Source organism: Penicillium argentinense (assembly GCF_028826775.1).
Source record: "Penicillium argentinense strain IBT 30761 chromosome Unknown utg000004l_segment0_segment0, whole genome shotgun sequence".
NCBI classification, from domain to species: Eukaryota; Fungi; Ascomycota; class Eurotiomycetes; order Eurotiales; family Aspergillaceae; genus Penicillium; species Penicillium argentinense.
This window is the reverse complement of record NW_026622663.1, coordinates 59,342-74,275: the sequence shown is the minus strand read 5'-3', so window position 1 is coordinate 74,275 and position 14,934 is coordinate 59,342. Positions and strand designations below refer to the sequence as shown.

At 49.0% G+C, this 14,934-nt stretch overlaps 3 protein-coding genes across 3 annotated transcripts; 2 read left to right on the top strand and 1 right to left on the bottom strand.

Annotated features, from left to right (window-relative positions):
• Positions 1-3,245: 3,245 nt before the first annotated feature.
• On the top strand, positions 3,246-5,519 carry N7532_002988 (ankyrin; the record flags this gene model as incomplete). The annotated part of the gene is made up of 1 exon (XM_056615482.1): positions 3,246-5,519. The coding sequence occupies one exon, from the start codon at positions 3,246-3,248 to the stop codon at positions 5,517-5,519; it is 2,274 nt and encodes a 757-aa protein (XP_056475839.1).
• A 1,953-nt stretch (positions 5,520-7,472) lies between these two features.
• N7532_002987 (uncharacterized protein) lies at positions 7,473-10,373 on the bottom strand (the record flags this gene model as incomplete). Its single annotated transcript, XM_056615481.1, has 1 exon — positions 7,473-10,373. One exon carries the CDS (start codon positions 10,371-10,373, stop codon positions 7,473-7,475), a length of 2,901 nt encoding a protein of 966 aa, XP_056475838.1.
• Positions 10,374-10,883: 510 nt separating this feature from the next.
• On the top strand, positions 10,884-13,749 carry N7532_002986 (uncharacterized protein; the record flags this gene model as incomplete). The annotated part of the gene is made up of 4 exons (XM_056615480.1): positions 10,884-11,252; positions 11,334-11,670; positions 11,761-12,036; positions 12,098-13,749. 4 exons carry the CDS (start codon positions 10,884-10,886, stop codon positions 13,747-13,749), a joined length of 2,634 nt encoding a protein of 877 aa, XP_056475837.1.
• Positions 13,750-14,934: the final 1,185 nt, after the last annotated feature.

Sequence of the window (14,934 nt, the reverse complement as noted above, 5' to 3'; positions counted from 1 at the left end):
GACGAAGCATCAAGAGCATGTCCGGATTTGAAGAAGTAGGCGCAAAGTCAATTTGAGCATTACGTGCGTTCCAGAATATGCTGACTTCTACTGTGGAGCATGACTAATGTTACGGTCTTAATATAGGTTGTCTCGCTGATTGCAGATGACCAGGGAGGGTGCTGGGCAAATTCTGAACTCCCCAGGAAGATGTTCTTCAAGAATCTTCCCGCTGACTTGACTCATAAAGGATGAATCGCTTGAGAGGGTCCTGCATACAGCAATCGACTAAGGAGGTGCCTACATTGTTATCTACAAAAACGGCCAGGTAGACTACGACCTCAAAGGAAAGTTCAAGGGGTTGGAGTTGCGTTTCCAGAGCTGACCGACAAAATTCTTGTTTGTCAGCATGAGCATTTACATGGATGGTGTTTACTTTTTGACATACGAAAATGGCAGCGTGGTCTATAAATTTTCCAAGGACAATGGCAGCAGTCATATCTGAGATGCTATTGAACACTTGACCATTGACTCCCCGAAGCTCCATGTTCATTCTTGGTTAAATGAGTGAGCTAGCCAGTGAACAGTGAAAGAGTCCATTCAAACTACTTGGGCTAGCTAGAGAGAAGGAAGGAAGAGAAGAAGGCCGAGTGGGTGGAGAAGTGAGTGGAGTGGGCGGTGGTGGGACCCACCGCCCTGGACATACCACTGCCTACCATTTTCTCAAGCAATTCCGATGATGTGACAGTTTAAAGGTAAGACAAAAGAGGATGAGGTGGAAAGGCCTTCAAGGTCTACGAACGAACCAATCCCAGCGAAGGAGGAAAGTAGAATACCTCCGGAAATTAGCCCAATCGCAGAAACCACTACAACGCCACAGGTCAAGCGTACAGAGAGTTTCGATCGATCAATGGAGAAGTTGGGGATACGGTTTCAACGCGGAGATTGGACAAGAATTCCAGAGTTTTTAGGGTGTGGAAATGTACTTTATCTGCCTGACGCATAAGCATAAAGTATCATGATGCATAAAGTGAAGAATCAAAAACGTACACAGGAGTCTGTTGATGAGACACCATTTCCCAACCTTCCGGTTCCTCTTTGTTCATACAACGGCGCCATATACTGGAGCAAAGTGCAGCGAACACCGCTTTATCCTCTCCGTTTCCCATCCCTCTTTCGGCAATTACCCTGTACACAATCAGTGCACATGTTCCATTGCTGTCAAGAGGAAACACTCGATCATCAGTTATAGTGTATGTCTTCCACGGTTGAAAAGTATCCCCGGACAGAGTTGATCGGAGAGTTTCGTCTGCGAGCATCATCCCGCCTGGAAAGAGCATTACGCAGTCCTTGGCGAGAAATGGGATGAGGACGACTCCGGACTGGCAAAGGGCATTCCATGCGCTGGCCTCGCATGTACGAATTTCGGAGGTGTCCATGGTTTTCGGTAGAAGAGTTGCAAAGAATGAGAGTTGTAAGTAAATCTAAGTTGTTAAAAGGAGATTCCCGTGAGAAGTCGAACTTATTAATCATGAAATCGAGTAACTAGTTAGTTAACTTGGAGAACGGGTATGCGCTGAATCATCCTGCTTCTGGCGGTAACGTATCCTCCTCTTCAATCGACAAAAATCTACCCCCTCCGTGCGGGGTAACCGGAGCTCGTAGTCACATAATCGTCCTCTAACTAAATTAGGTTACTGGAGAGCAGCAAATAATGCCTATTGGGCAGAAACTCGTGTTAGTGGGCTTCCAACAGGCAAATTGTGACTGGTAACCACAACACCACAATGCCCAGATAGGAAGGATTTGAGGTTTAATAGAAAGCTCGCGTCCGCCAGATTCCAAAACTATTTTCATTTTTACTTATTGTTGAAAATTGGTAGTATGAAAGCTGAAATACTCTCAGCCAATAGAAACTCGAACGAAAACCCGGACGAAAGTCACGTGGTGGGAAAACCTAAACACAAAACACCAGCACAACGACGCTTTTTATACATTGAATTTGGTAAAATTTCAATCACAACGGTGGTCTTCTTCCAGAATTCGTCTGCCTGATCCATAATGCTCTAAAGTCAAGTCTAACGGGTAATTCATGACTAGGACTAGAGCCACCCCAGCGTCGCAGGGACTCGGTGTCGTAGTCACGTGTTGCCTTACCAGGCCCTTGTGCTTGTGGCGTAGTGTCAGTGATGGTAAGGACGACGCCTGTCCCGGCGTTCCGTATTGTAACCAACTGGTTTCCTGGTGACGCCGTATTTGGCGTCTCGGATGCACTTGACTTGGTTTGTACTGTAGAAGTACCGTTCCCTTGGAATCATTGGCTCTCGGTGGCCCATCAGTAAGCTGCGGCCCCTCAACTACCACAGTAAGTTCCATAGAGTGCTTGTGGCTGGGCTGAAGCTCGCATGTTCAAACAATTTGAAATATAGATAATACTGCATTATGACGTCACGTTACAAATGGCACTTGTACATGCGCTGAAACCAGTGCACCTCGTCACAACTCATCCCATCAAACCTCCACTGATCTTCGCAGGTGGGTCTCAGTTTGCTACAGAGAGCAGGTTGTTTCATGTCTCTCTGGCGATGAGATACGTCTGTAGCTGTACGATGAGGAGCTATCTCCTGTGAAACGTAGTTGTAGTTTATGATTGGTCTGACGAACTGTAGCGGTGTAGTGATTTTGTCCGAGATAGACAATTCCACACAATTCAAGTCCCTCTTGATCGTGAGAAGTATCTCCTCTCCACTAAAATATCAAACAAGAAAATGCATTGACTTTCCGTTGTATTGTAGTGAGACCCCGGAATTGCCGTCTTTGGCTATATAGCTTTAAGCCCAGTTATAGGAAAGCACAAGAAGCTGACGTCGTACAGGGCTAGTCATGGACCCACCCTACAGTGGGGCTGCTGGCTGCCTCCTCAACCCGTGGAGGTGCGGCCGTGCCAGATGCCACACCTTTACCACTGTAGCGGGGTAGATTTCCACTTGCTCCTTATTGGTGCTGTGTCATGCATTATGGTAGAGTATTGACGTGTCTGCTCCCCGTAATATTTCACTGAATGACAGCAGTGATGACACCACAAGCCAACTGTAGTTCGTTATGGGCCTAATGAATGACTAAACCACATGTTCTTGGCGCATTTTCTCGCTCTATAGATAATCCGGTAACCGAATTACCACCGGCCTGTTCCATCCGACAGTTTCTTCTGCCGCCCCACCTCCCTCGAAAACTACACTGGCAATCCCATCATCCACTATTCAATAATGCAATACGGTATCAGAAATCTGTTATGCTTTCCCAATGAAATTCTGGAGATGATCACGCAACATTTAGAGTATGCCTATGAGATTAATTCTCTTTCACGAACATGTCGACGCCTCTATAGCGTCCCCAACTGCTGTCTCTTCGCGCATTATGCTAAAGAATGTTCTCCGCCTGGACTTGAGCGCATTGTTAGGAACGACAACACGGGCGCACTCTACAAGCTCTTGGTTAATGGACTTGATTTCGATCAATACTTTCGCATGACAGGACGCTCGACGCCCATCATATTGGCTGTCGATAAGGATCTGTCAAGAACTGCGCAGTTGCTTGTTGTTTACAGTGAGGTTTTTCTGCAAAACGACCGATGCAAGTATGGCTCGTCGCTCGGCAGCCCGGACCACAAGGCACATAGAGATGACCTCGAAAGAACTCTTTATCGTGCTGCGAACAAAGGCAGTTTGGGCGTTGTCAAAGTGCTCGTGTCTTCTGCGGCAGTGGAAAATTGGCAAAAGGCCATTGCTCTCGCTTACGCGGTCGATCGAGGCCACTTGGCCGTGGCTAGGTGCTTGATCGAAGAGGGAAAGGTCAATGTCAACCAAAAGATTTGTCTGACCGGTTTCTTTGCATCATTTCTCGCACAATCAGCGAGTCGGGGAGCTTTGGAAATGGTGAAGCTTCTCGTGGAGGCAGGCGCTGCCCTTGATTGCCCGAGCTTCCAGCGCATGGTAGAGTCCCCTCTTTGCATCGCTGCTGCCAGAAATCATGGAGCTATAGTACAATATTTGATTGAGATGGGCCTGCGCTTCCCGCGTGTGAAGTTCTTTGACATTTTGGATTTAGCAGAATTTTCTGACATGCCAAACTACACGATCTGGAATTTGGTAAAGGGGGGGGGTGATCTTCAGGCAATCATGACTGGCCCTCAGTATCAAGGCTGTGGGGGCTACGCCCGAAGCTGTTTCTACAGGGTGATCGCAGCCTGCAATAATCAGCCTCTCTATCAAGAATGCTGGGATATGCGGGGTGCATCACACGATTGGCAGCATTTAAGGAGTAGTTTCGGAATCGCTGTCCTTCATGGAAATTTGGCTCTTGCCCGATACATCGTCGACGAGATGGTAAATTCTCACCGGATACTTTGGGGACGCGAATGGTCGAATTTCATCTCTTACACAATATCCTATGAGAGTGTTCCCGCCTTTGATTTGTTGTTAAATCGCGGGCCACCAGGAGATCTACCAGAAGCTATGAAGGGCTGGTTGAATGATGTGCTCGCCGAAGCGAGGGGTTATCCCGAGCACATGGCGGCCCTTCTGCGTCATGGTTATCTGGACGAAACAAAAGATATCTGGATACTCAAGGACATGCTTGCGGGCGCGTTCGAAGTTGGCAACCTTGCATTTGTATGGCGTCTCATAGAACACGGCGAACTGGGTCTCCTCGATGCACTCAACGGCCCGGATCTTGAGCACCACGACCAGGCGGTCTTGCACATTGCAGCGCAGTACAGTCCCCGGAAAACCTTCCAAGAATTCCTGTCTACCGGAAATCTAACCCTAGACCCGAGTCACCCCACTCATTGCGCCGCGCTGGTCAGCGCAGCTGTGGGAACGAACGTCTATGTTGTTAGTTACTTTCTGGATGCAGGCTTTGAATTTAATGCCTTGTACGAAGCGTCCGCGTCAAAAGAAGATCACGTGCCGGAGGCTTTGATGATCCAAGTGGCAACAGCACACGCCAGCACAGATGATTATCTCGATAAAAGAACTTGTGAGGATGCCGCAGCAACAATGATGTTCTTTCTTGATCGCGGGGCTCAGATAGACACACAAAGTTCGCGAGGGCGGACAGCGTTATCTCTCGCATTGGAGAACGGCAACCCCGAACTCGCTAAGGCGCTGCTCAACAGAGGCGCAGACCCCCTGATTGCACTCGAATCGCACGATAATCTCAGTGCATTGGAACAACTAGTCCTGATTTTCATACGGCATGAGTACGATGTGAGCCATCTCGACATGCTGCAGGCTTCCCTAGAGACGATGGCTGCTAGAAACTATCAAAGTGATGATTTTTTCCGCCTTATGCCGAGCATTGAGGGTACACTTTCTCGACCGATCGTAATCTCACAGATTGAAGACGCTCCGAATGTTAAGGGTCCCATAGCATTGCCATACAACGAGGACAAGGACTATGTGCGTTGGTCACATTTCTTTCTGATCAGGGAATTGAGAAAACAATATTGGCGGGCCAAGCATCCAGTATCGTCTGAATAAAAGTGGAAGGAAAGAGAAGACAAGCACCAAGCGGACTAATTCTTGAGCTGTAAGTTCATGAGCGGAGCGTACATGGGTAGACAACATGTGATGGGAAGACAGCAAGTCGTTATGATCCACCCGACACTTTAGTATAGCCTGTACCGAGAAAAGGGGTGTGACCCTGGCGAATGGTATGTCCCGACTTAGCCTACGGGTACACGTCCACGTACGATGCTCGATCTAGCGACAGGTTATCTTCGGATATCGATCAAACCCGGCGCAATGTTTCGTTCGCCATCAATCGATCCAGTCCGGCTTACCGCGCTTCAGTTTGAGTTGCGGTCTGACGAAGACGAGATCTTTCTTGGTCCTGTTAACAATACTCTTCTCCGCCTGGTGCTCGCAATAGACTGCGTCCTCGATCGATGTGAGGAGATAATTTGTCATGTACTGTGGGTCAAGCCTTTGCGACCAAGAGGTTTCATTTAACTGTTGGCGTTACCCTTGAGATTAAGCAGAACGGCCAGAACATGACAGGTAATCATTTAATTGACGACCGGCACGAGTTTTAAGAGAGAAAGACACAAAGCGTCTCAGGGGATCATACCATGAGACGGGTGACTTGAGTGCGATTGTTGTGATATGTCGTATCGTAACGGAATCAATTCCTAATCTCATGGAATTGCCAGCTTTGATTGGAAATCAATCTGGAGGTCGCATGTGTATATAAACCCTCAAGTTTTCTGTCCAGAAGGTGTTGGTATCACCAGATAGGTACTGTGTACACAGTTAAGTGGACAGTGTGTATGCTCCAAAGCAAAAGTCAATTGTGTTGATAGATGTAGTTGTTCAGTCTAGTTGGAAAAACACCCCTAGATCCCACACGCCGGCCTTCGGCGGTCACAACACCGAGGCCACAGCCCAGCGCAAGAATGTGTACACCAAGCAAGGGATGTTATCCATCGGTCGCTAGCAGTGGGTCACAGCCAGTTTGTTCCGACAGGAGAATATATCCCGACAGAAGGAATACAAGCAATCTTCCTTTGAATAACAACAGGTTATGAGCCCGGGTGCTAACTTCTCGGGTGTCGTCTCCACTCACTCTGAGAACCACTGCATACAACAACTCGTTGAAGCTATATTTACCCCGCACTTCAGGCACAGCCACGATGCCTGCACATCTAACCGAGTCTCCCGACCGAAATGTCGCGGCTATTGAGCCTTTAACAGGGAGTGATAATTATGCAACTTGGAAGCATCTTATGACTTCCTACTTAAAGGCAAGACAAGTCTGGGATGTCGTGTCCGGAGATCTCCAACGCCCTAACTGCCTTTTTAAATACGCAAAACCGATTACGGCGGACATTGTTCCACTGGTTGATGAACACCTTATTGGAGCCCCAAGACAGAAGGCTATCGAAGCTCGTCTAGAAGCTGAAGTCCAGGCTTTTGAGCGACGTCAGGAATGGTCCAAACGTGAGGCTGAAGCCTATCACAACAATTACCCCGCTTCCCCAAACACCCAGTCATGTCATTCTGTTGTAATTCAAAGGAAGATTGCTTGTATACATTCTGGACAGAAAACTTGAGGGTTTATATACACAGGCGACCTCCAGATTGATTTCCAATCAAAGCTGGTAATTCCGTGAGGCTAGGAATTGATTCCGTTACGATACGACATATCACAACACCAACAATGGCAAATGGGCAGGACCCTCTTCCCATGGGTCCACGTTTTATACACTCTAGGCCTACTAGTATTAGTTTACTTCCAAGTTAGACAATATATACGTTTGAATCTAGATCATTAGGGTCGCTTTGGACACCATTATTGGAAAGGTAATTTACTGATGGGTCATAATTTATCATGTTACTCCTACACTATAAAAATGATGCTCAAAGAGGACTGGAAGGAAGCTTAGCTATATACAAAATTAAGTCCAAACAGATACAGTGATCCTTCCATAGAATCTAGGCATCTTCAATGGCGTTTGCCCCATGACTAATAAGCATTTGACAGACAGCAATGTGCTTTTTCGCTAGGGAGAGAGGGGTTCGACCCTGCAAGTCTCGAGTATTAACATCGGCCCCATGCTTGATGAGGAGGTTAACCACATTTTCATCCCCTTGACGCGCAGCGAGACAGATCGGTTTATTGCCAAACCCATTCGTAAAAGTGGCATCTGCACCATAGTCAAGCAGAAGTTGAACGATATCCACATGCCCATATGCGATAGATAACAGGAGTGGGATGGCACACTCACGGCTCCTTGACGAAGCATTAATGGCATGCTCGAGGATCATCTTAACTATATCTGCACGTCCTTCCTGGGCAGCGTACGCCAGGACTGTGCGACCAGTAGGACTGGGATAGTCAACACCCGCCTTTTCAACCTTGATCAAATATTCGACCACAGGTGCAAGATCAGACCGATAGGCAAACATGAGAGCATTATCCCATAAATGTTGTTGTCCTGGCTCACAGAGCTGCCGAGCCAAGGGCGTGAGAGAGTCCTCAGATTTAACATTGCATGACTTGAAGTGAGTCATCCAGTTCTGCGTGGAGTATTCCTTGAGCATAGCTGATTCCTCGGACTGATCCGACACCAGGCACCATGTACAAAGCTCTGCCATAACCCGATTAGAATCCTGAAGATCGATAGAGGCCTTCCAGGTGGAAGTCCCAGATTGGGTGTTGGAATCGGACTGGACCAAAAACTCCCTGGCGGTTTGATGGAGCAAGTACACCTGTGAATGTATAACGACCACAAAGAGGCCGCAGATCTCTCGGAGCGTGTTTTGGAATTCCTCTGCGGACTCGAGGTAATCCTCCACATCCTCTGACGCTTCACGGGCTTGGTCGACTGCAACTGCCAGAGCCATTTCACTGACAGACAATGGTCTCGTCGCAGCAAGGATCGCATGCAAGATGGTTTTCGCTCGATCAGGCGCCGGGGTTCGGCTCAGAATTTCCTCGTAGGCATCATTAACCGTCGAAGGAATTCGTTTCATCGCCGTCCTGATGTTCCCCTTGGTGAATCCAGGGGTTTTGGCGATCACATCCATAGCCAGAGTGACCCAGAGGTAGGTACGGTTGGCGACTGGCTTTATCTCGTGTAGTAGCATTTGACATTGTTCGGAAGTCAAGCCACGTTTGCGGCTAATATCCTCCACCCGCTTTTGAATGACAAGATCGATCTCTTTCGTGATTTGACCGATCTCCTCCTCTCCCTCACCGCTGAGATGCACCGTAGAAAGATCTTCCTGGACCCCTTGGAAGTCCCGGTAAATGTAGGAGTACGGTCTGCTGGTGACAAGGAATTTCACCTTGCCACTTCCTACGCCTCCCTGCTGGGAACGAGTCACTGCCTCTATGAGACGGCCGCGTTCATCATCCTGACATTCATCGAGGGCATCCAAGATGCAAATAGTCTCTCCCATGCTTGGATCCGCTGTCATGCTGGTAAAGATGGACCAAAGGTCACTGAAGGATTTTATCAAGTTCTCCCCGTCCGCGGCGAATTTGTTCAGTATGTGGTCCGATAGCAGGTGTGGCTGTGACAAAAAAGTCTGGCGCAGAATTGCACATACTGCACTTGTCGCAGTCATTTGTTCCAATATGCCATCCTTGAAGAAAAAGTAGCAAATAGTGGATTCCTTTGTAGCGGGAAGCAAGTCGTCAATGAGGTACTTGGCCAGCACAGATTTGCCGCAGCCAGGATCAGCAGACACCCAAAGGAGACTGGAGCCTTCTGCTCGCTGCCAGTTTTCAAACATTCGGTGATGCGTAAACCATTCACATGTTCCAGGCACTCGTTTATGATTGACGTCTTTTCGGTCTTTGTATGGGCATGTATAGAGAGTCTGCAAGAGTTTCATAGCCAGCCTGTCGCGTTCGGCAATGGCTTGACGGTTTGCTTCGTACTGTTGCGTGTTTTGGATTGCCCGGAGTCGCTGATCCACGTTCGCGGCTCCGATCATCTGAGCGTCTTTCTCTGTACGGGTTTCGTGATTTTTGATGCCCTGCAAGACACTACTCCATCCTTCCACGTCGAAAGCGTCACTGAATAGCCGAATCACACTGCGCTTTCCCAGATAGTTCATGGCACGGGCATGAAATTCGAGGATGGCAGCGTATAGGTCGGTCAGGTGGTCCTCGAATCTTCCGAGCAGATCGGCTTGGTTTCCTGCCGACTTGGGGGCGTTCGCATCCGATCGGTGAACATCTTCCATGACTTGGTAGCGACACATCAGGTCCGACGTGTATTCCAACGTTTCAAGAAGAATCGCCTGGTTGCCGGTTGCTTGAAGAACGAGCGTGAATACGACTGACAGCCCGGCACAGGCCAGCGCTGCCGGAGGACTGGCGCTGGCCGCGGTATCGATCAGGTCCTTCACCATGAGCACTTTTTCAAAAGCGCTGCTCACCATGTCCTGAACGCCCACCTCATGATCGCCGAACTGAATCGTCCATTTTTCTTTCTCAAGGGCATCCGCTCGGCATTGGAATAACCGGTCTAACTGCGCCTGGCGGGCCGCCGTTCCAATCGGCTGCAGCTCTTCCCCCAGCTCTGCCGTCAGGGATTGATAGGAGGCTTGAAGGAGTTCCTGTGTATCTGGACTGGCATTTAATTTATCCTCTGCTCTTTGCCAAAGATTGAAAGGGCGGCTGTTGTCCGGAATTGGTTGGACTTGTTGCGGCGGATGCTTGGGGAATTGATTCTCAACACTCTCCACTGGTTTGGTTTCAGTGAGAGGATTGCCCACGAAGGTATCTTCCGGTGGAGCTTTTGGAATATCGTTTGGGGCATTTTTCGGTTTGCGACGGAAACAGTTTCGTAATTTGGCTCTGAAGCCTCGAGCACCCGCCATCTTGGACGACCGTAAGAAGAGGGATATTGGAATGTCTTCAGGGGTGACTGGGTGGGAAAAAATGTGATAACGACTATGCAAGGCCCTGGCTATCACATCATATCACATTTGTTTTCTTTTCCACTGCTTTCCCACTTGCGGTGGAGATGGGGTGCGCGATTTCCCAGCCGCGGTCCACAGGAAGTGGAACTCAATATCGCAGAATGATCGAGTGATCGAAGGGAAGCGACAATAGGTACACGGTAATCGTCCCGGCACGATGGAAGACGCGGGTCAGGAATATTTGACGATGGAGACCTCCCCCAGTCGTGACATCGAGATCGACAAACACGTCTCTCGCTAGTAAATCGTGGCCCACTTGGTTGCATCGAGCTGAACTGAGCGGAGCTGAGAAGTGGATCGAGCACAATATCACTGAGAAGTCGGCGGGGGGGGGAATTTAACCATTATGCTCGATGACGAACCCGATTTCCGCGACTCCGGACACTCAGAAATTTCATCCTATGCAGCATGTTTGTCACGCAGCCCATCGCAGATTCTACCGTTGCCGCTGGCACGCTGAGACGGACTAGGGACCAACAGGATGATAGCCCAACGCCACTCGCCAAAGCGGTCATTTCACTTCTCCGTCGCAGTCAGGAGGAACTGCCGCCTGCTGCGTTTGCACTACTCGGCGAAGCCTCGCATATTTCACTGCGGGAATGGTTGTCGCGCCAGTACAACGAAGTTCTCCCTGGGGCAGGGAGTGCTTGGGATAACGTGCTGAGATGGGCTCAGCTCTTTGTCGAACGATTTCGCGTCTTCGAAATGACCCGATTTGACAGCGACACCAATTTTGCTACTAGACTTGCTTATGGCTATGTAGCTATGCTTCTTGAAGTCTGTTCTCGCCCCTGTCTCAGTTCATATCGTTGGCGGGAATTGTACTTGGTGATCTTACAGGCTAACACATACATTTAGCTCGGAAGGGAGAATGCACCCGCACTTATGATTCCATTCAGCTTCTTCTATGAGACTTCGTCAGAATTGGAGAAGGTATCACGCTCGGCGGAGGTCATCATCAACCAAGAGGTCAAGGACCAACTCTCATTCGCGCTTTTCGATCTACTGTCTTTGGTTGCTGAGGTATCTACCTATTTTCATAGGGCCATCTCGGACTTCACTTCCAGTTCAGTCTCTATCGACATTCGTGACACATTCACTGCTCAAATCGAGCAATTCAAAAGTCGTTGTGTGAAAGTCACGTTGGCGGTCGCACGCCATGTGTTAGTCAAAGAGGGCGTGGACCCAGAGAGAGGTATGTGCTTTGATGACTAGTTTGGATATCTATAAGTCCGTGAAAAGGAGAGAGAGGGTGCAAGGCTAATTGAACCTGATCGCTGAAAAGTTCATATCGTTAACAAGATTCGATCTTGGCTTGTCCCTAACGATCCCGTCATTGCTGCTCTCGCTCAACCAACATCATATTACGTCAATGTCCGGGAGGAAATGACTTGCCGATGGATAACTCCTTACCTCAAGCAATGGGAGGGAGACCAGTATACCCAGATTCACATTACTGGTCACCGGGGCTCAGGGAAGAGTATTTTATCCTCAGTCATTTTAGACCACCTGCACGACGCCGTTGATGCGAACGCTTGCCTGAATCTGTCGGTCTCCATCGGTGCGTATATAAGCTCTTCAACATCCTTTAATATACCTGCGTCTAATTCAAAATGCCATAGGCGCCCGGATCCCGGTTGAGAGGACCATGTGTTCCATTGTTCGCTCTATGCTTTTTCAGATATTTGACAGATCTGTCGCGAATGTTCCACTCTTGACAACGCTGGGTGAATCATTACAGAGCAGCGGGAAGATAACAGACAACACTGCTTATGACAATCTTTTGTGGGACACACTCAAACGGGCGCTGGAATGCTCTTTGCCCGATTTCAGCCGAATCGCCATTGTTGTGGATGGTGTTGACGAGGCTTTGTGCGACGAGAGATATCTGTTACAGAAGCTCGTCTCTGTACTTCCGGAGGCACGAAACGTAACGCTTATTACCCTCGGTACACAGAAGCCCCCGGAAGCAGACGGTCGGGCCCTTCTGGAGGTCACCCGCGATGTGACTTTGGACGATATATCCAAAGTCGTCCGAAGCGGATTGCGAAATGTCAGGCGTTTCAGAGAACTGCCTAGAATCAAGCAGGAGGCCATCGTCCAAGATATTGCCAAAGCCTCTGAAGGCTCTTTTCTGTGGGCCAAGCTTGCCTCAAAGCACCTCAGGATCCAGGAGAACTCCGATCATCTTCGCAAGGCTGTAGACACTTTCGCCACTACCAAACCCAGCATCGCTGATATGGTGTTCAAGAGTCTGGGTGGAGAGGATGTGAGCATGGAGGCCAAACAGTTCCTTACATGGCTAGCTATTGCTCAGCGTCCCTTACACCTTCGAGAGATCCAGGCCTTTGCCTCTATCCAGGTTGACGAAAAAATAGTTCGTGACACGGGTATCATCAAGGCCCTCAAACCTGTCAGCAATTTGCTTTACTTTATGGACAAATTACTATTCTTTCGGCATGGTATGATCCGAGATGCAGTGGTAGATCTATCGTCCCAAGGCAAGCTAGTCCTTAATGATGATCCGCACGCCGACTTTGTGACTCGGCTCTTCGTCTATTTGAAATCTTGCTTTGAGGAATCGAGTGAGCCCTCTCTCATGGTTCTCGATTGGGGCGAAACCATTTTCCTGCGAAACCAAAATTCTCTCCTCGATTACGCTTCTCGATACTGGCCTCTTCATCTCAAACAAACGGGTCTCTTCACGCAACATGGCGCCATCGGGGCCCTAGAGAAAATCGCAAACGTCCTCCCCATGTCGACGACCTTCATCAGGTTCCTAGATATTACCTGGGAGAGGCTACCGACGCCCGAAGCCCTGTCCTACCACGAACTCGTCACTGAACTCTACCGCAAATCTGCTGGAGACAACGTGGTCAGCCTCCAGTGTATGATATCTTTAGCACTCAAATACCGCAAGGTATACCACGATAAAGCTACCGAACTTATCTATGAGACGACTATGCTGAGCAAGACGTTCTTGACGGAACGACACATCATAACGATCAAACTCGCCGATATCTTTTTGGAGCTGTCAGCGGACCAGATCACGCGCTCCCATACCGAGATTATGAAGAGGAGAGGGGAATGTCTTGCGCTTCTTTTCGAGGCCTACACGCTGCCCGATGTAAATACTTCTGAGAAAGTGGTTGCTGCCAGGAGTGCCTTGGCGGATCATTACCGCACTCTGGGCGAGGAGCAAAAGGCTGACGAGGTCATGGCCTCTGTCCAGAGCTCTACCGGAGACGATCTGCCATCTGAGCAGCCACTTTAAGATGGGATGTGATAATCGTCTGATGTATTACGATGTAGGAAGCACCTTGATAGAAGGATAGGATAAAGAGAAAGAAGGTCGACCCGTACCTTTTTGGCTTACTACAACTAGAATCTGAGGACCTGTGAAAAGGACACCGAAAATAACCGCTTTTGGCGCCAGAAACGGCTCCCTTTCCACCCGTAACTTTGCACATGGAGCGCTGCTTGACTGCCCACTAACTAGCCGTGGCTCCACCCACCTACACCGCTTTGCGCTGTAGGTGGGCTTCAGCCACCCGAGCTGTTGATTTATAAGTGATGCTTCAGTGTTCATGTTGTTTAGGGGAGTTGATTGTGTAAGATACAGGTAGACTGGTGAACAGGTATATAGGCATGCTCGTGATCCCAGCCCACATGATTATCCCAGTAACGTGATATTTCAACACTCCCACTCGCTGATATTCTTCTGACGAAGGAGATTAGCGATCTTTTATCACGGTTGTCAAGCCCCATTAAAACGTCCCAAAACCAGTGGTAAAAAGGAAGGAAAGGGTGCTTGCATGCCGGTCTTTTGTTTTGTTTTCTTTTTCTTTTAGTTTGAAGGCTCGTGTCTGACCGGGCTATTATTCAATGCCGAGGCCTTCTCGAAACCATTCAAATCTGTCTCGTGCAAGGGGCTTCGTGAAACCATCCGCTATCTGTTCTGACGTTGGGATATACTTGAGTTCCACTGTCCCGGCATCTTGGACTTCTCCTTGCCACTTTCGCTGGATTTCCATATGCTTTGTACGCGAATGATATTGAGGGTTTGAGGCCAGCGCAATGGCTCCCTGGTTGTCGCCGCAAATGATCGTTGCCCGTTGTCCCTGGCCCATTTTCAGCTCGTGAAGGAGTCTTCTCAGCCAGATAGCTTCCTTGGTTGCTTGTGTCTGGCCTATGAATTCGGCCTCGCAGGTTGACAGGGCAACAACATTCTGGCGCTTTGATTGCCAGCTGATTGCTCCACTTCCAATGTTGAAAAGATATCCTGCCGTCGAGCGCCTTGTCTGGCGACAGCCGGCCCAATCTGCATCCGTGAAGCCACGGAGCATCTGGAGCTGGCCTTTATATGCGAGACTGAGAGATTTGGTGCCTTTGAGGTATCGAAGGATTCGACGCGCGAGCTTCAGATGTTGTGGGCCAGGATTTGCCAAGTGTCTGCTTG